Below are 20,345 nucleotides of genomic sequence, written 5' to 3'. Positions count from 1 at the left end.
CTAAGGTGCGGTTAAAATTGGCGGGTAGGGTGCCAGGAGGACATCTGCTGCTTGCTTGCAGTGATGTCCAAGCACCCCCCCTACCAAGGACCCTACATGTCTAAGGTGCAAATAAAACCGAAAGAGGGGGGGCCCACTCCATACGGCAACCATAGGAGGGGGGCCACTCCCAAGTAGCCCCCCCCCCAAGGCGACTATTTATACTCTTGAATACAAGTACTTCAGAAAAATGTCTAAAACCTAAAAAGGTTTTCCCATCATATAAAACCAAACTTTATTGATATATAAGTATTTATATGTAAACAAAGCAAAGAAAAATATTTAAATTAAGTACAGGAACCATTTGGTAACAAGAAAAAAAAAACATTAATGACAGTAATGTGTTTTGTAGAAAAAAATAATTACGAGGTAAAATTTGCTCCACTGAACCTCAAAGTGGTAACTTTTAGGTATGTTAGGAAAAATAAATAAATAAATAAATAAAACAACTGGATTACTTCCTTCTTTTTTTTACTTTTGTTTTATTTCCTCTCTCAACGTTTAAAATGTTTAAGTTCACTAATTTGTATTGCTTACTGTATAATTTTTTTTTTATTTCTATTTAGATAATAGCACACATTTCCTGTCTATAGGAGATAGATATTGGAATTTGACACAGTTTTTAAGGTTTAAATCATTTCTTTTGCTTTTGTAAAGATAATACTTAGTTATAGCTACAACTCTTTATTTTATATAGTTCTTAGGGTATGGAGATAACATCATGTTGCCAATCAGGCCAGGGTAAGCACTTTTAGGTGAAGAGCTTTGTTTTAATTAAGTGAATGCAGAGTCAGCCTGGTTTGCGATAGCTTTTCTGCCAAACTGAAAATCAGCACAGATGGATGGGCTGGTGCATAACAGATCTGCACAGAATGAAAGAAACATGTAGTCTCTGTGCATGTCATGCACGATTATGTAACACAGACACAGTGAGGTGACTGTGCTTTGAGATGATAGATGCCCTTTGGCAAACCTTCCTTTGCATTCTGATAAGCACATTCATATGTGGAGACCATGTGGGTTTTATGTTCTTGTACATTTGCAGCAATTACAGTTAATTTTCTCTTCTCTGACTCAGCTAAAAAGAAATAAAAAGAATAACCTGGAGATGAAGTAAATATAAAACCATGGGTTATTCTTGAGCTTTCTCTGATCATTTGTTTAAGCTTCGGAAGGTACATACCATACTGATGGACGGTCATGCTGCCCATGCCATGCATGCATGGGTGGTAGTTTTTTTGGAAACATGCTTATTCTTCCTTTTGACTACTCCCTTTATGGGTTGCCGCAGTAAATTCGTTAATGATAAGCACATGTTATCTGGCTTCATCGTTACGGTTGGATGCCCTTTCTGGCCCGACCCTCTGTACTGACCAGGACTTGGGACACGCACAAGAAAACACTGGACAGTCCTGGGTATGTCCAGAATAACACGGCTGTACATTTTGATAAAAAATGTTTATCTAGTGTGTGAACAATTTGTTACTTCAAAGACTTCACAAATCATTTTACATCCTAGAAGAACTGGAAAGCGATTTTGATCCGTGGGATGACTGCAATCCTACATAGACAACAATGCTAATGAAAGAAGATCTGCACAATATTATCAGCACGTTTTTAGTACTGGCCCATGTTTTTCCAACTCTTGCTTATATAGTTCTGCTTTGATTATCATGGTGACCCTATACTTTTAACACATTGCCTGTGTTGGGACACCCTGTCAGTTTGTATCATTATGGTGCACCCTCTAATTAATGTCATCCACTATTTTTAAACATCGCTGCAAGTTTGCCTTTTTAAGATTCCTTAACAGTTATTTGTAGCTTTAAAAAAAAAAAAAATTACAAGGAGGGAACCACTGTTAAAAACACGACTAACAGTAGACTTCTGAACACAGCCCAATGGAATTTAAACAAAATCAATGAAGGTATCTAAACCTCCCCACCTTTACTGGCCTTTCGCAACACTTGGCAAGCACCTTGACTGAATTCTATTTTTGATAGATTAGTTCATAGGAAATTAAAACTCTGATGAACATAACATTTTTTAGATTTTATTCCGAATGACATTAACTTTAACTTTCAATGTAATTGAAATTAAATATAATTTGTTAAAAACTGCCTTCTTGCTTTGTTTTTTCGTAGATTTTTTTTTTCTTTCATAAAACAATCCATCTTCTAAACCCACTTAATCCCTATCGTGATCACAGGGTTGGTGGAGCTTATTCCAGCTACCAACACCTGTTTTAAAATATTGGCATTTCTGAAATTGGCAAAGGTTTCAAGTACTTCTACTTAAAAAAAGACACAATAAACCAAGACCTGTTTTAAATGTCTTTAAAAAAAAAAATCAAAATGAAACTGGCAGCGGGTAATTGAGTGGTTGTAATCCCCTATTGGTGTCATTGCGTTGACCCATTGATTATCTGAAGTCTGTGAAAGTATCAGGGTGACCTGCTGCCGCTCTGTACTGTTATCCAGACAGCGGACACAGTGGCCCAGGCAGGTGTGTCAATACATGAAACCCCATACACAGGGTCAAGCGTCTCTGTTACAAGATTGAAATCCAAGGGGAATTTTCTCAATATCTGTGCTCCTTTTGCAGGGCAGAGCTTTTCCATAAATGTTTTGAGTCCGTAGGACAATATTTTGACAGGTAAAAGTTGTGTAAAATCATAGACCCGACCACAGAGTAGATTAAATGAGGTGGACAGTAGGGTTGTCCATCGTGATGGCTGACTGACATCACGATGGAGATACACCATTGTGATGTCACGCCCCCGCCACGCTGCGAGTCGACACCATAAGCCGTGGTTTCATGTGCAAAATATCTTGATCGGATCAATGGTCGGATTAGAATTCAACCGTGTACATGGGCCCAGAAAACCTTTTTCCGATTATAACATACGTTCACATAGGTCACACTTTCAGTCGGAATAAATCATTTGCACATGCGCAGTAGTGTTTGAAATACCGGTAGAGGAAATTAGTCCCGCTGTAAACAACCCGAGCTGCAACATAAATAGATATCTGGCAGCTCGGTAATATACAAGATAATTTTCTAAATCTGCTTTTATTATTGTTACGGATATTATGAAGCGCCTGTTCGCTAATCATTTTAATTTTAATCTGTGTGGTCAGTGTTTTTTTGTGGAAGAATGGAGCCAGAAGAAGCCAGGGTTAGGAGAGGCTAACATGGGCGAACAACATTTAGCCTTTGATGAACATAAAATCCACGCGGAAAATGCTGCAATCTGCAGCTTGGCTGCAAGTTAATATGTGGGAATAACATCAATAACATCAGTCGGGACACGACTGGAAACACAAATCCACGTGATTGTTTGAACGGTTTTTATGGACTGAGCGACAGTCCCTAAAGACGCTGTGGGAGCTGGCGGTCCGAGCTCTGCCCGGACACACACTTTTACCGGGAGACCCAGTTCTCCTGAGTTTGGTAGCTCGTTCACCAAGAGCTGCGGGACGGATCGCGGTGTGAGGTCTCCCACACGTAACAAAGCATCCTCCCTTCCCCGTCAAACACAAAGCTGCAGGAGCAGACTACTTCTTTTCTATTTTGTTTGTTATTTTTTTTGTTAAAGTTACTTATCCTCATTTTTTCATCCCGGATGAGTCATTAGTTGGGAAATAAAATAAATAAAGTAATAAAGTAAAATAACGAATAATAGTTATATAATAACGAAAAATTATCCCCCCCTCCCCCCCTCGATGATATCATCGTCTATCCCGATGTTTTTCAGTAGACATCGTTAACTGCCAATTCTGGGACATCGCCCAACTCTAGTGGACAGTTATTGGTGAACTTTAGATGAATGCTAGGAATCTCCAACAAACATTGTGAAGGTTAAAAGATGTTCATGAAGTTGTTGCTCTTCTCTGTTGAACATAAAAACTAACACTTGTCGGAACAGTTTACCAAGCTACTTCAATACCATGAAAAGCACACTTTGAAGTCCAATATGCAAAACATTTACAGCAACAGTAATAACAAATTGTTAAAATATGTCAAACTTTGATTCTTTATTATAACTTTATGCACACAGTCTCCAGACATTTTTAAAGAAAGGCTCAAAGGCTTTTGTACTTTCAATTTCTTTTTTTGAAAATTTGAGTTTTGATTTTGTAACAACTGAGTAAGTTTTCTTACCTGGCTAGCACAGGAGCTTGGGATTTTTGGTCACAAATTTCCCACAAGCTGATTTAAAGAAGTCATTCAACCACCCTAGAAGCCAAGTGACCTTAACCGAGCGAGCCTTACAGTCTTTTTGGTGGAGACCAAAAACTTTCCTCCACCTAGCTGAAGAATGCAGTGCAAGGCGAGAACACTACTTTTCCGACCAGATCGCTGTTAATAGGACCTTCCTCTCATTCTCGATGGGTTAAATCAGGCCAGCTGTCTTCAGCCCTTCGCTCGTGCAGTCCCTGCTTGGCGGACAGATTAAAGATTAACTTTGAAATTACCGATGTGAGGTAATGGCTTACCTTTCCCCTTTGCTTTGAAAAATTGCAAAAAATCCACTTCCTCTCTGCAGAATCATCTTCTTCTCATTATGTAACATCATTGATTTTACAGACCGAACACTCAGTACCTCCACACAAACACACACACATATGTTATCTCTTTTTAATTTTGATTTTCCAGTTTATTCATTTAAACTCATGTCTATGTTATTCATATATTTAATGCTCTTTAATACTCAATTTATTCAATAATTATTCAAATGACATTCAAGCGATATAAATGACTAAGGGTGTATTCAGACTGGAAAAATCCGTTGGTCCGGATCCAGTCCGCTTAATTTGGTCCGGATTGAGTCCTCAACCTTGTGTTTAGTCTGTATTCAGACTAAACAAACCCTGTAACTAAACATCTCTTCACTCATTAGGCAGAATTTACGAGGGTGGAGCAAAGCAACTAGAGGCTGAATTATGGAAGTTCTACGCTTTGCATTCCTTGTTGGGATAATTCACTTATCCAAAATTTATATTTCAAACTAAAAGTCCTGCACTTTTAGTTCATTCAAACTTTATATTTTTCACACAGGTTTTGAACGTCTGTATCAACGTCAGGTTTTTTTTTTTAATTCACTTTGTCAGTACGGTGCCGGCACGCTGCAGGGCGGTTACTGACAAGAACACACCTAAAAAGCCACACTAATAAATGTTTGATATAGATTGTCGGGAAAACAGTGAGAAGCAATTTGTATCACATTAAAAGTTGTTTTGATGAATCTGAATTCATCCAATCCCATTTCAATGAGTGACTGTGTCTCATCATTGGGGTGTTTTGCCGTTATATCCTGATAAGAAACTACAAGGTAGCTTTTAGGATGACATCACAGCGGCGCCTGTCGGGTGCGTGCTGCTTAACAAGACACAGAAAAGCATGCAAGAAGCGTTTTCATTAACGTTTTAACAAGTAAACAGTAGGACCCTTTTTTCTGTTTGATAACACGACAATCGTTGCTTTACATTTGTCCGCGGCTCATCTGTTGCTACATTCCTACTCTGTTTACAGCCATTTTGGTGCAGTTGTTCTGCTCCGAGGACGGATTGTTTTCAGATTGAGGAATCGCAGATCAAACCGAGATCTGAGTGTGATTGGAAACGAACTCAGATCACTTCCACAGGTTGGTCCTAGATCAGTTCCTGGTCCCGCACCAGGGTCCTTTTGGGTGCATTCAGACTGAAAACTTATTCTGGATTATTAGGGGGAAACAAACTCCGGTTTACTTTAAGCGGACCAAATGTGTCCAGTCTGAAAACACTCTTAAAGTAAAGAAATTCATTTTTTATTGCATTTTTGGTTGGGTAACAGCTGATAATTATTGAGAAATATTTCTCCTTATGTCCTTTTTTAAGGTTGAAAATCTACTTGGAACTGCTTGAAAAAGCAGTCAATCAAATGAAGCTTTACTAGTAAAAAAAGAGGAAAAAATATCCTTCAAAGGCGCTGAAGGAGGTCCAGAATGCAATAGTTTTTTATGCAGATCAATAATTTCAAATAATTCCAATTTGGATTTTGGCAGTGGAATCTGTTAAGACAAATCACCCAGTCAAAACCAATAATTAAAATTTGTACTTGCTGGCATGTCCTATATCATCATATGGTGCACAATACAGCCGCATGATTTGAAGGGAATGCAAAGTAGTGCACTAAAAAAATCATGAAGCCCCAATAATCCAGGCAATTTAGTGTCTAGAGAATGATGTAGCCATGTTGTAAATCACGCTTGAAGCCGCAGTGACTCCAACAGATGGGGTTGAGGGGTTAGGTCCAGGAATAGCACAGGCATGGCAGAAAAATGAGCCCTATAAGGCTATGGAGGTTGACAAATGGGCAGTTGCAGGTTCATTGCAAGCTAAATTCTTTTGCATTGGTGTTATCCTCAGCTTGTCAAAAGAACAATGTTCCACACGTCTTTGTAATGTTGACAGATACTGATTAGTCAAAAAAAAAAGCAAACATTTTGGTCAATTCGACCTTGAAAAAATGTTGAATTTTCATCAGGAATCACTAGTGAAATGAAGGTCTACATTTCACTAGATGTTTTGAGCAATATTTGGGTGACTATTGATGACTGATTGTCTTTAAAGAGTAAATATGATTTATTTAGCAAACTTTTGTTTGCTAGGAGAACCCTGGTTCTGCCAGCTTTTTAATTAAAAGATCAATTCATAACCCTACCTCCTTCAGCCAGATTTGAAATGAGTTTTCACTGCAATTAAAAAAATGGACTCATCAGTGCATGACTTGTCAGCTAACACACACATGCACTGTTCCACACTGCCATCTGTGGGCTTCATTGTCCTGCTTTTAGAAAGGGTTTTACTGCCAACATTTATTAATTCATTAACAATTCAATTCAAAACAGAGAGAACATTGTGTTCCTTCTTTTTAAACAATGCAGGGAATATAAATAACCACCTTTGTGGTTCAGGACCGTGTGGGATGACAGCAGGGATCCAATCTATTGTCTGTGTTTAACACTAAATGGTTCAAGGTTCATAAATCCCTACAAATTTCCTTGAATCAACAAGAGCCAGTCAGACATTTCTGGTGTAAGACAGTCGTACCGGCAGGATATATGAAAACGCTACCAATCTGGTTCCCTACAGAAGTTCATCTCTACTTGTGTAAACCCACATTTAATGCTATAAGCAGCCGGCTGTGTCTTACTACACATATTAGCATTTTGAATAAATGTAGGTTGAAATTTAAGCCAATGAAGCTGCAGACCATGAATAAGAATGAAGTTTCTGTGTGCCAATGTATTCTGAAATCTTACTAACCAGAACATTCGTTTTGCAGGAGATGAAGATTCCACTCATTTATTCAAACCCCTTATGCATGGAGACATCCAAATAGCAATCAAGATGAGAGCTTTGGAGAGATGTAGAGGGATAGATTTACATCTAAACAGCTTGAGGGCACTTGCTTTTTACTCTACTTAGGATTGGATCAGACTTCAATTCTAGGAAGCCATCTCTTTTGATTTGCTAAGGCAGAGTATTTCACTTTGGTGCAAAGCGAGACTTTGTACCCCATTTTAAAACACAGAAAATGAAAGCTTTCATTAAGATGTCAAATGAGCGTTTCTGTTAATGTTAGAGCTGTTTTGGAACCTGCCATTGAGCTCAGTCCTGCACTCACATACACAGCATGTCAAAAATCTATGTTGTCAAATTTAAATGAACACCTATGCAGCCAGTAGGGAATATATTGACTGTCTGTGCAATACTGCGAAGACAGGCCCACACTCCAGCAGTAATTGGACATTTTGTCATCATTACTTGACAATGCAATATAGGATTCTTGTGTCTTGTACCTTTTTTTTGTGATAGTTATAACTCCAAAAAACAACTGTCAGATGTTGATGATGATGTGGATGTCACTGAGAGAGGGCATGAACTTCAAACGTCTCTCGGGTGACTGAGCAAAACTAATGTATATAGCGTTTATGGTATTTTTCGGAGTCTATGTCATATTCATTTTTAATAGCTTTGCCAAGGGTGCGACTTATCCTCAGAAGCGAATTGTATCGGATTAACAAAAGGCAATAGGTAAAAGCAGCTAACAAAACTCTATTGCACTGTCTCTTAGATACAGTAAACTCAAAACTTATTTTACATATTAGGAGGACAATATTAAAAAAAAAAGCGAAATTAAATGGATGAAAATGAAACATCACTTTATCAAACCGTTTTTCCTTATGAAGGACACTACCTTATTTGTTAAATTTTCTCAACCAAACAAAATTGTGTGTAGAAGGAAATTTAAATAAAGTAAAACATAATATGGATGGTATTGTATACATTTCCTGCTTCCCACTTCTTTTCAAGAAACTAATTAAACTATTTGAAAAAATCTTATGCCCATTGGATTTTCATGTGTGTTCTGTATGTATAAGTGCAGCAGCAATTATATAATGTCCGGAAACTAGCATCATATTTCTTTTTTAAGTCAATATATGAATAATATCTTAATTTGATGTATGTCTGTATTTGTTTTTTTTTATTGATTACGTTGCTTTGTTTTGCTAGCGGAAAATGCATGAACTAAACCAAATAGAGCAGTTTTGTATTAGTTCGGTTTGGATTTGATTCAGTGGTTTTGCAAAGATTTTCAGCCCTAATCATTCATAAAGAACTCAGGTACGTTTGAGGGTAATGTGATTACATTTGATCATCACAGTAATCGTTACAGATCAAAGGTAACCTTTTCCTTATTAAAAGAAAAGCTGCTGGAAAGGTGAAAGTATCAAAAGAAAATGCAAATAAACGGTTGAGATTTAAAAAAACAAAACAAAAGAAAAGCACATTGTAAAAGAGAAAAATTAATAGAGCAATATAAATAGGCTCATTTATATTCCACAAACAACCGGTTGCCCTTTAGCTGTTGTTTCCCGCTAACAACCACTAGAGGGCCCTGTAGGTGTATGTTTCAGTATTTGCTACCAAGAGTAACACAGAAGAAGCAAAACAATCAAGCAAAACAAAGAGGGAATCGTTCTGTACATTCTGCTTCTGAACATCAGGACATTTTTCTAAATTGCATCGAGACATTAGTATTTTGGTTTATATTTTTGTCTTCCTCTGACTAATGCGGGACAGCAAGTCATCAAACTGGGAGTACCACCTAAATCCCTGTCACTCAACCACAGCTCCTACACTACAAGAGAATAGATCACCACAAAAAAAAAAAAAAAAAAAAAAAAAACGATCTCATGAATCCAGACATGGAGATGTGATTACCGATGCTTTTGTAGGGCTCTTCAAAATAAATATATAATCCCTAAATATCATCCGTGTTTTCCATGTATTGTGAATAAAATATACAATCGATGCCTCCATGCAGCGATGAGGTTGAAAACTTCTCATGTAGCTTCTTCCACACGCGACAGGAGCGACAAGTTTGGTGAACACATTTTTAGACAAGCATTAAGCAACAAATTTGATACGTGAAAATAAAAGAAAAGATGTAGTGTACGTGAATTTAATGCATGAATTCGATGCAGCATTACTACAGACTTGGCAGATTTTTTTTTTTTTTTCTGGTAGCTTCCCAATGACTTTCTATCTTTCAATTTTTATGTTTTATTTTTATATTGTGTTATTCAGCAATTGTTAGCCGAAGAGGAAGAAACAAAAAATAGGTGTTTTTGGTTTTAAGAAACACAGTCACGGTGCATATGGAAGCAGAATTCACAGCTGCAGGGTGCTGGAAGAGGAAGAGGGCGTGAAAATGGCTGGCACACACCGAAGCACACAGGGCACTCTCCACAAAGCAACTACAACACAGCAATGAAGAAAAAGAAGCATCTAACGAAACAGCAAAAGACAGGGACGAAACCCTACACTCTTTTACCGTGGATCAAAAATAAGTATGCATAGATATAACAAGGAAAAAAAGACCAATTCTTCCATGTTGCCAAGCAAATATTTCATCCAACTGTTTGGACAGCTTGGCATTTCAAAAAAGTCCTACGAATCTCCTAACCTAAAGAAAATGCAGCTGTTTTAAGATGAGAACATTTGAATCAGCTATATAGGAAAAGAAGAAGACGTGCCATGAAAGAAAGGTTCCTTGTAACCCACATCAATATTTTAGGCACTATAACTTCTTCTTTTTGCTATTTTTCCTCTGAAAACTGACTTTATGTGTGAAAATACAAACCTAAATAGAAAATCAGGAACATCTGGCGTGGTTTTCAAACAACTTCATCTGAAATATAAAATACATCAAAAGCCAGTCGGCTGTCTGCTTTTCTTTTGCGCCCATCTAAAGTTAGTACAGACTGTCAAATCATATCTCGCAGCTACAAAGTGAACAGCAGATAAGTGTGTTTGGAGGGAAACAGCTTTAGAAACAACAAAGCGCGGTCAAACATTTCCTATCTTGATACAGGAACAGGTTGTAGTTATTAATTTATCTGTAATACTAGTGAAGGATCCCTTCATCCTGCCTTCACTCTTAGACTAGAACCCTTCATTAATTCATCAAACATTGGGTTTTTCTTTTCTTTTTTTTTATCTCAGACGGTGGTTTTCCACAGTGGTTTCTTTCCCATTCATCCTTCTAACTCTAAATGCGATATTTATGCTTTTGAGTCCCACTGTGCAGAGAGAATTCCAGCCAATAACTGCACCCACCTGCAGGGAAGATGAATATGCAGATCTGAGTAGCGGGTCAGAGATAACATTTCATTGGGTTAAATCACAGCTGAAAGATCCTTTCGCCAAGGAGGCCCCACAGCCAATCAGATTATAGTGCAACCTACTGGATGACTGCCATCCTTCAAGGTTCAACTGATAAAAGTCGGCCTTCATTTATCACCGGAAGTATAAAAGCAAGGAGGCCACTCAGAGCGGTAATTTAATCAAAGTTGTCTTTAGAGCGTTGGAGAAATCAAAGCTGAGGTTAGAAGAGCTGAGACTCCAACCGGCCGTCTCAAACTTATATCAATGTAGGCAACATTTCTGGAATAATGCTCGGCTGTTATTAAAACTGCACATATGAAGGAGCTTAATTTTATTTCCATTAACTTGAGTTTGCTTATTTTAATTAGCGGCCCTAATCTGCAATTAGCCCACAGATCAAGTGTACTAGTAACTATAAAAAGTGATTGTTTTGAAAGAGCGCGTTAATTAAACTGTTAACCCATGAAATGTCAGTGTCACTCATCCATAAGCTGTCTTCTTAGAGTCAGAAAAAAAGAAAACAAGAGACAGGACTAATGAATATTTGACTTCATTTCACTGAACTGAACTGCTATTAATGACAAAAAGCCCTATCATTGTTAAGGCTTTACTCAGGTCATGTAAATGCATTCTTCCAAGAGTTGACTACAAAATCCAGGGACATGTTGAGTCAGCATAAGAATAAAAAAACATGAATTCCTCTAATGAATCCCTCTTATTTGAACTTCTATGAATAAAAAACCAAAGCACACTGTTGATTAAAGACCCACTCCGATCATCTTTTGAGCTAAAAGCGTTCCCAGTATAGTCTTTAGAATATGATGATGCCGTTTTTAGCCAAAATGAAAAACCTGAGGTTTTATCTAGGACGAAGCTTCTGCAGAGCGGCAGGAGTTCATCAGAAATTCATCTCTGAGTTGTGGATGGGGCTTGTAGTGCAGAGTAAGCCCATCCTCTTTCCTATTGCAAAATTCCAAAAGGAAACATTGACAGAATAGGAGTAAAGCAGTAAACCAAAATGAATGTGCTCCCATACAGTCTATGATTTTCAAACCCAATCATGTCATTTTTCCTGTTATGTAATGATCCTCTTTTCTTCCTACTTTTCATGAACATCTATATCTTTGCTGAGAATACGGCGCTCTTAAGGCTCATTAATGCCTCACGCTACCAGATGAATATGTTCTAATGTGGGACAGTGGAGCATGAATGATGTACAACAGGTTATGATATGATCTTCTCATTATGCTTCTCATCTTCCTGCACATAAGAAGAAGTGCAGCAAGGTGGAGAGGAGGAAGTGAAGAGTGAATGCCTGCTGGCTCTTTTTTAGCAGCACTTATTAGTCATTTTTTTAAGAAAAGTAAAAATGTGTAAGAAAAAAGGCAATAGGTAAAAGCAGCTAACAAAACTATATTGCACTGTCTCTTAGATACAGTAAACTCAAAACTTATTTTACATATTAGGAGGACAATATTAAAAATAAAAAGCGAAATTAAATGGATGAAAATGAAACATCAGTTGATCAAACCGTTTTTCCTTATGAAGGACACTACCTTATTTGTTAAATTTTCTCAACCAAACAAAATTGTGTGTAGAAGGAAATTTAAATAAATTAAAACATAATATGGATGGTATTGTATACATTTCCTGCTTCCCACTTCTTTTCAAGAAACTAATTAAACTATTTGAAAAAATCTTATGCCCATTGGATTTGGTGTATCATGTGTGTTCTGTATGTAAAATAGCATCATCTTTCATTTTTAAAACAATTCATAAATAATATCTTAACTTGATATATCTCTGTATTTTTATTTTTTAATTGATTAATTTCCTTTGTTTTGCTAGCGGAAAATGCATGAACTAAACCAAATAGAGCAGTTTTGCATTAGTTTGGTTTGGATTTGATTCAGTAGTTTTGCAAAGATTTTCAGCCCTAATCATTCATAAAGAACTCAGGTACGTTTGAGGGTAATGTGATTACATTTGATCATCACAGTAATCGTTACAGATCAAAGGTAACTTTTTCATTATTAAAAGAAAAGCTGCTGGAAAGGTGAAAGTATCAAAAGAAAATGCAAATAAATGGTTGAGATTTAAAAAAACAAAACAAAAAAAAAGGTGCACATTGTAAAAGAGAAAAATTAATAGAAATGTTGCTAGTTTTCCTTGTTCAAACCTTATTGGAACGTATGTTGTTCATTTTCAAATGTTTATTGGTTGTATAGCAATTTGACAGAAAAAAGAAAAAGTCTTTGTGAAGCAAGAACAGCTCTTCATCTGGAAGTCTGTGTTAACCATAAATCAAGCAGCAGATAAGCAACAAAGAGGGAATTAAAGCAGCTCAAGAGTGAGCAGACACAACCATCAAGGAGACCAAACATTATTCACACATTTGAAATTAAAATGCAGCTTATTTGCACTGGAACTGGCTCAACTGTCTGATATCTCACGTCAAGAGATATTACATTTTGAGATACTCATCACTTATCACCCTCGAACATGAACAGTGTCTCCACCTTTAATGATAATAACGCCTGATAAAAAAAAATAAAAATCTTGCTGCAGGGAATGGAGCAGCTACTTTTTATCTCAGTTTCAGAGGAATCTTTGCAGAGTTTGGGCCATTTCAATGATCATTGAGCATAAAAAGGCCGTCACTGAATCCCCAAAACAAACACTTTGGAGATAAGACACGGACTCTTAAAATCCTAATGAAAAGTTAACTCTACAATCATTCTGCAAAGTGTTGATAAGGCTGTGCACTTAGTAGTACGTTTTAGGGTTAATGATTAATCAGTTACACTGTTATGAACCATGTAAAGTTGAAATTATTCAGCAAATCAGCGCCAAATGAAAATCTATATATGTTTTAGTTTGAATGAAACTCTGACTGAGCTTTTCTGTGTGTGACCTATGAGAACCTCGTTTTTGATTTCAGCATAAAGTACCTGCTAGTTGTCTAAACAACCATCACCATGGAATCCATGTCTACATAGAGCTCTGAATAACTGGTCCTCAAATCTACACCGAGGTGTGGCTCAATAGAGACAGACAATGACTACAGAGACGGTACAATTGAATAGAAACATAAAGCATAAGCCCAACATGGAGCCTTATTCCGCTCATCTCTGGAAGGAACTGGTTGTCGAAAAGAAGATGGAAACGCATCGACACAAAAAACAAAACAAAAAATCATTTGAGTAAAATACTACGTAAAGAAAGAGACCAAATGGCAACAGTTCTCAGTTGTCTTTTCACAGACGGTTAAGTTTCATGTGATCACAACAGCTAAAGCCCGCCATCATTCACTAATGCCTGAGCTCCTAATTACCGTCTCCCCACACTTTGGAAAGACTCATTACCTGCATAATGGAATGGTGCTTAGAACAGTCAGACCTTTGCATTGTGAGAATAAATGACCTACATGCACAGACAAAACAGGGATTCTTACATTAACTACAAAGAACATTCCACTATGGAGTTTCCCTTTTTTATTTGTCTATAAGGTGTTAATGCATGAAAGCAGAATAGAATAAAAATAAAAGACATACTTACAGTTGACTGTGACTTTTACTGTTTTGGTATCCGGAGAGGCAATATCATTTAAAGCGCTGCACTCGTAGTTCCCACCTTGGTCTCGTGTGATGCCAGTAATGTTGAGATATTCGCCGCTCTCGTATTTCTTCCCTAAAAAAAAAAATAAAAATAAAAAATGAAGCAAAAATATTTAAAGGAAAAAGGGTCTAACGGGGATACAAAGCAGCACCACGCTTTAGTTGTATCATTGTTGAGCGTGGAAAACTGCAAATTGTGGGAGACAGATTTCTCTGTACAACCTGAACAGAAGCTTGTCAAACTCCTAAAACAATGCAATGGGATGCTTCAGTTCATGGTACAGGAGTCTGCAACATGTGGCTACAGAGACACGTGTCTCTTTTAAACTCTCCATTGTGGCTCTGTGGCGTTAAAGAAAAACGTTAACAATGTGAATTAAATGGGTTTGTAGTTCCTTGGATAATAGAAAACTATTCGTTTTTCATCTCCAAAGTGTGCAGAAAGGCTTTTTCCTGAAAATGTCTTTTAACAGCTTTCTGTGCCTTTACTGGATTAAAGCCACAAACATCTGCATTCCTGTCCATTCAGTGCTCCACCAAACACAAAATTCTTATTTACTAACAGTCTTATAACTAATTCACTTTAAACACTCAGAAAATGCATGAGAAAACAGGAGGCTCTTAAAAAGATCCTTATGCGCGCACTCCAGCTGAGTGTGCTTTCCAGGTATTTATTTGTGCACACACTTGAACTTGCCAAAGAGGCTTTTTTCATTTGCAAGTTCAAAACCAGAGCAGCAAAAGCTGGAAAGAAAACAAAGGCTTTGACTCGGTTTCATCAACAACGAAAGTCGGCTTCTATCAGAGTTGAGTGCATGCCGCTTATTGTCTCCTTTGGCTTTACAGCTCCAATGAAGATGCTGATTTATTGATGGCTAAAAAATTAAGCTGGCAGCTATTTTAGGATTCCATTAATCTCGTTGCTCATTCATCATGAACTCCAAGGTCCCAGTTTCACTGTATTCTCAGGCTGAATCTGAGCCGGCAACTGTCTATGAAGTCTACAATGCTTGTCATACGTGCACTAATCCATCACCTTGGGCTGTGCAAAACTGAGTGCATTTTTCAGTTTAAGGCAGATAATCAATAATTAATCAATCTTGAAAATAGTTTTGACTTAAAGCTCATTTTAGTCTATTAGAAATGTGTTCAGGATGACAAAATAGAAAAGAAAATAGGTCCCCCAATCCAAGAAAAATAATAACAAATTGCAATGAATAAACATATGCAGAAGAGATATATGGGATTAATATAACACAATGACTTTCACATTTAGACAAATCTTTTTCCAGTGTTTCTGTGTTGAATAAAGTGCTTTTTGACCACAGCAGGCTGTGTGGATGCAGTCGTTTGTCTTTGTGACCCGGTGACTCTCACTGGAAAATTCACACTACATTTCACAGTAGTGGAGATTGGTTTACGATAGACGATGCACACTCATATTTAAAGAGGCGTGGAGGAACAAACAGAGCGCGCAATCAGGCAGCTGAGATCCAAACACTATTCAGAAACACCAGGGCTTGACACTGACTCAGCAATATCTCATTAAAGAGGAGCCGGAACCAAAACAATAAATGCTTTGAGAGTGGAGAAACCTTCACTCGGTGGAGACAGTTTCTACGCAAGTGAGTTGAATTCCTAAATGAAGGCATAGCCTTATTCTGAAACACTGCTTGCTTTTTATCCACTGACGAAGAAAAAAAAGAAAAAGAAAAAAAGTGGAAACTTGAAACTAAAGGCCCTGCCGGTAATGAGCTTCTCTGTCTCTTCTCTCACTGTGGCTGCAACAATGAAGTCCAAGAGCCTTTGTAGACATATCGGTGCCAACGTAAACAGCAGTAAAGACAGAAAGTGGAGGAAAACAAGAAATTCCAAAGCAAAGACAGGATGTGCCTAAAAGCAAACCTCTAAACAAGCCAGGAGAGTCTCTGTTCTGTTCATTTGGAAACATTTTCAGCAATTAAAGCCTTTCAGTTTTTATTCACATTATATCCTCAGGGATTTGGGAGAGGTGCAATGAAGGGCATTTATGATTTGGGAAATAACTAAAGCTGAAAAAAGGAAAAAAGATTTAGCTGAGAGTTTATTTAGAGTCAGATTCCTCTGAAAACGAAAACAATAAAAAAGCATCTTGGAGTGACAGTGAGAGGATGCCGTTTCAGGACTGTGTGGAAGTTTTACAGCAGCGGAAGAGTCAGCTCCCGCTTAAGCTGTGAAGAAGAAGTTTAAGTAAAAGGATGGCAGATGCAGAGGGAAGGCCATTATCTGTTTCACTGAGCAAGTAGGTCTCATGGTACACCAGCAACCAAACTCTGAAACCTGCCTCCTCCTTCCACTGAAGATGTTACACGGGAGAAAGGGTTTGGACTGGTTGTGCTGTTTCTGTAACACCATGTAAACCATGGTACTGCATCACCGTTTCTGAAACAATTATTTATAAAATGTAACCCTAAAACGTAACATTTATTCTCTGTTGTTCATTGGGTCAATGACTTGGTGAAATGTAAAACATACAGGGCTGCTCTGATCTTGCCCAAAAGTAGCATAAATCAGAGATTCATTTTACTGAACGCCTACTTATCCCAGGCAACGCTTTCACTTATTAGTACCGTCCATTAGAGTCTGCCACCCACCCGCCCCTACCACAAAATACACTATATTATTGCGCAACACTGATGATTTAAACAACTGGCTTTGATCTGGAGCTACACAGTGTTTCACAACAGCATCGCACACATAGAAATCCATTGAGCACACTTCAGTCTTTCTGTGACATCAAAAGAAAACTGTGAAACCAGGTTCTTGGTGCGTCTGCAATTTGCAAAACGCCCATTTCAACTGCTGTTTTTCACCAGGAGGCATGAGGACTTATTTTGTTGTGTTGCTTAGAACTCATTTGGCAAAGGAAGAAGTCTGCTTGTGAAAGATTAGAGCAATTAGAGAGAAAAAAACATTAATATGAAAAGAGGCTCTGGAAGATGTTCAGATAGCATAGCAAAAGGGTGCAACAGAGTAAACAAGACAAAGGTTGGCTGAACACCTTTACTTGCAAAAAGAAACCCAAAAAAACCTGCACACTTTGTGCAAACTCCATGTCTCAGGGTAATCTGCACAAAAAATCATAACCTTTGCTAAAATGATTCAGATATCAACCTTCCCTTCTTGCTCATTTTACCCCACCGGTTGCCTGTACATTTTACCATCATTTTAAAAACCACCTAATTTATTTTTGCTAATCTAAATACGTCTTCTCGTTGTTACACCCTGACCTAACACCCCTTCTTATTTACTTAGGACAGCTGATCAGCCTCTCCTCAGTGTCTGTAAAAGTGATTATAAATCTAGATCAAAACTATTGTTGCTATTTTTAAACCTTAAACAATCTGAACCTAAATTGCTCCCTTACCTCTCTGGCCCCTTCCAATGGCTCCAATTGTAGGGGCATTTGAAGGTGTAGTGGTGTCCGTAAGTGTTTTTTAAAACGAAGCCATAGCGACTTAAGGCTAGCCATCCCTACGCTGGTAGGATGATCCATTTCGCGCTGTGGCACGGAGGAGAAACACATTTTGTCATGTGTGTGTGCTCTGAAGCACAGAAATTTACATTTAAAAGTAAGTTCTGAGTTTTTGCTTTTGCATGAATTTTTTAAATGATAAAACCAATATTGTGCATTTTCCAAGCCCTGGCAGCTATGCACTAACGTAGATGACCGGGGACTACTGATGACATCATCAAGAGGTAGTAACGTCCGAATTTGGGGGTTCTCAGCTTGGAGGGATAAATGTAGGGATGGGGGCTAGACATAAGGGTGGGGAAGCTATTGGAATTCAGCCATAGACACGCTTATGCAATGTCGTTTTTTCTTCACGACCCCTTGGTCCTGTATTGCTGTTTTAAAGAACTTTAATTAGTGTACTACAGTTTGGACTAGAGTTATCCGAATCAGAAGCCTTTGTTGTCATTGTATATAGTAATACAACGGAATTGTAGCAGCCTTGGAGTGGTAAATACATCTAATCAAGGAGCAGGGCCTAACTCCATCTTCATTAAATTACAGGTAAAAAGAGGATACCATGTAAAGTCCAAACGTCAGAGACCTTTGCAAGTGTAAATGCTATTCTATGGTTATTTTTTAAAATGTCATGAGTATATCACTGATCATGGACTCTTAAAAAGCTACGGGTATTAGACTAAATGTTAAATCTTCAGTGCAAAACAATGTGAGTTTGCCTTAAAGGAGAGGTCCTGTTGAAACACCATAACCTCACTGCCTTGGCTGCATCTGACCATGTGAGTTTGTCAGAAATACATCTGGTTTTCGAAAGTTTTATGCGTGTAAAAACCTCTGCAGTCGAGCAAAAACATGTTAAAGTATATTTACTTGATTGAGTCTGTTAACTGAGCACATGACATTAGCCTTTGATCCATATGCAATATTAGGGTTTGTGTCAAAATGCACCCAAAAAGTGGGAGGAGTAAATACAAATACTGTAGATTAATGAAGCACAAGCAAAGAGATGTATAAAATGTAAAGCTGAAAAAAAATGATAATTTGTACTTGACCCAACGTGCTAGTCATCTATTTTTGTGCACGCACAGTTTTGAGGTCTTTTTTTTAAGGTAAATTTCTTTCCATTCTGCAATCAGTAAATTTTATCAATGAGTCAAACTTACTTTGGTCTGATTGTCATAACATGACATAAATAACAAAACACATTATTGTTTTAAAACAGCTTTAAGTATATTTTGAAGAATTCTTTATATTTATTTGTTTTAAAGGGAAACACATGAAGCTAGTGTCTTTTTAAATAAAATAAAAAAGCCAATATATGATTTCGGTGGGGGATCTTGTTGCATCATTTGGCTGGTGCTGCATTTAGCGGTCCTATTGATCACAGCAGAATATGTGCTGTGCAAAGGTCAACGAGGCCAATAAACGGGAGTCTCATTCCTTTATGTACAGAAAGCTTTAGATGAAAAATGGGGGGAAAAAATCACAGTAAAGAAAACCCACACAATATCCTCTCCTTAGGAAAATGAGAGAACGTAGAACACTATCTCCAGTGTAAGGAATTCAATGGGAAGATGAATGTGAGAAGATATTGAAGAGGGATATTTGAGCCCCACTGAAGCCCTCCTCACCTGAGGGAGATGTCACTTCCAGAAAATTAAAGAAATCATAGCTAAGTCAACTCAGTATGCAGTGCCAATGCCTGGCTAAGTGCTGTTGCAGTAAGCAATTTCCCACGTTGTGTACAGGAGCCGAGCATACCCTGCCTTCAGGGCTGTAATATACAGATAGGGCAGGCATCACTGAAGAATCCATTATAGCGTACGGAAGCCTTTTCTACATCAATTTATCCATTTAACTCTTGAAAATGGAGAACCACCCTCACCATTGCACTGGCCACTGCTGCCTTCTGGCCCCAAATCAAGGTGTGGGCTAGATGTAGGGGTAGAATCGCATTCTGTGGAGAGCCTGTCTATGAAATACACTATTAGTCAGCCTTCATATATAAACTCTACTTTGCTCCCCTGCTTCCCATCTGAGCTCTCTAAAATTTAAAGAGTAAAACTCAGCCAAAAAAAAAAAAAGCCTCAAGTCATGTCTGATTGACTGCATGTGTTTGGCCTCCACAACACGTATGACCACCTCCCTGTTACTTTCTGGGCAAACATATTTGAGCAAATGAGCTGAGGATAGATGCTGCACCGCTTAAAGAACTGTCAGTTGTACGTTGGACGGTCCAGAATGCATTAGGAGCCCGTGGAGTGAGAAGGAAGCTCAGGAAACATGAAAAAGAATAAACAAATAATTTTGTAGGAATAACATTTTCTGCCAAAGTATTGAAAGGCTTCTTACACTACGAATTGTCTAAAACTTTGTATCTTAAGGATTAAAGATCTTTACATTTCAAGACATTGTATTACTTTTATGAAAACTTGTACTTAAACAAAAAAGTACTTCATA

At 37.7% G+C, this 20,345-nt stretch overlaps 1 protein-coding gene across 3 annotated transcripts in view; it reads right to left on the bottom strand.

Moving 5' to 3' along the window:
• Positions 1-20,345, bottom strand: part of negr1 (neuronal growth regulator 1) — a 165,088-nt gene that overhangs the window by 51,378 nt on the left and 93,365 nt on the right. For all 3 annotated transcript variants that reach the window (XM_023954180.1, XM_023954181.1, XM_023954182.1), the window contains exon 4: positions 14,316-14,447. In XM_023954180.1, coding sequence (XP_023809948.1) covers positions 14,316-14,447 — 132 coding nt within the window. The remainder of the gene's footprint in view (positions 1-14,315; positions 14,448-20,345) is intronic.

This window comes from Oryzias latipes, chromosome 4 (genome assembly GCF_002234675.1).
Source record: "Oryzias latipes chromosome 4, ASM223467v1".
Classification (NCBI taxonomy): Eukaryota; Metazoa; Chordata; class Actinopteri; order Beloniformes; family Adrianichthyidae; genus Oryzias; species Oryzias latipes.
This window is presented reverse-complemented; position numbering and strand designations above follow the sequence as displayed.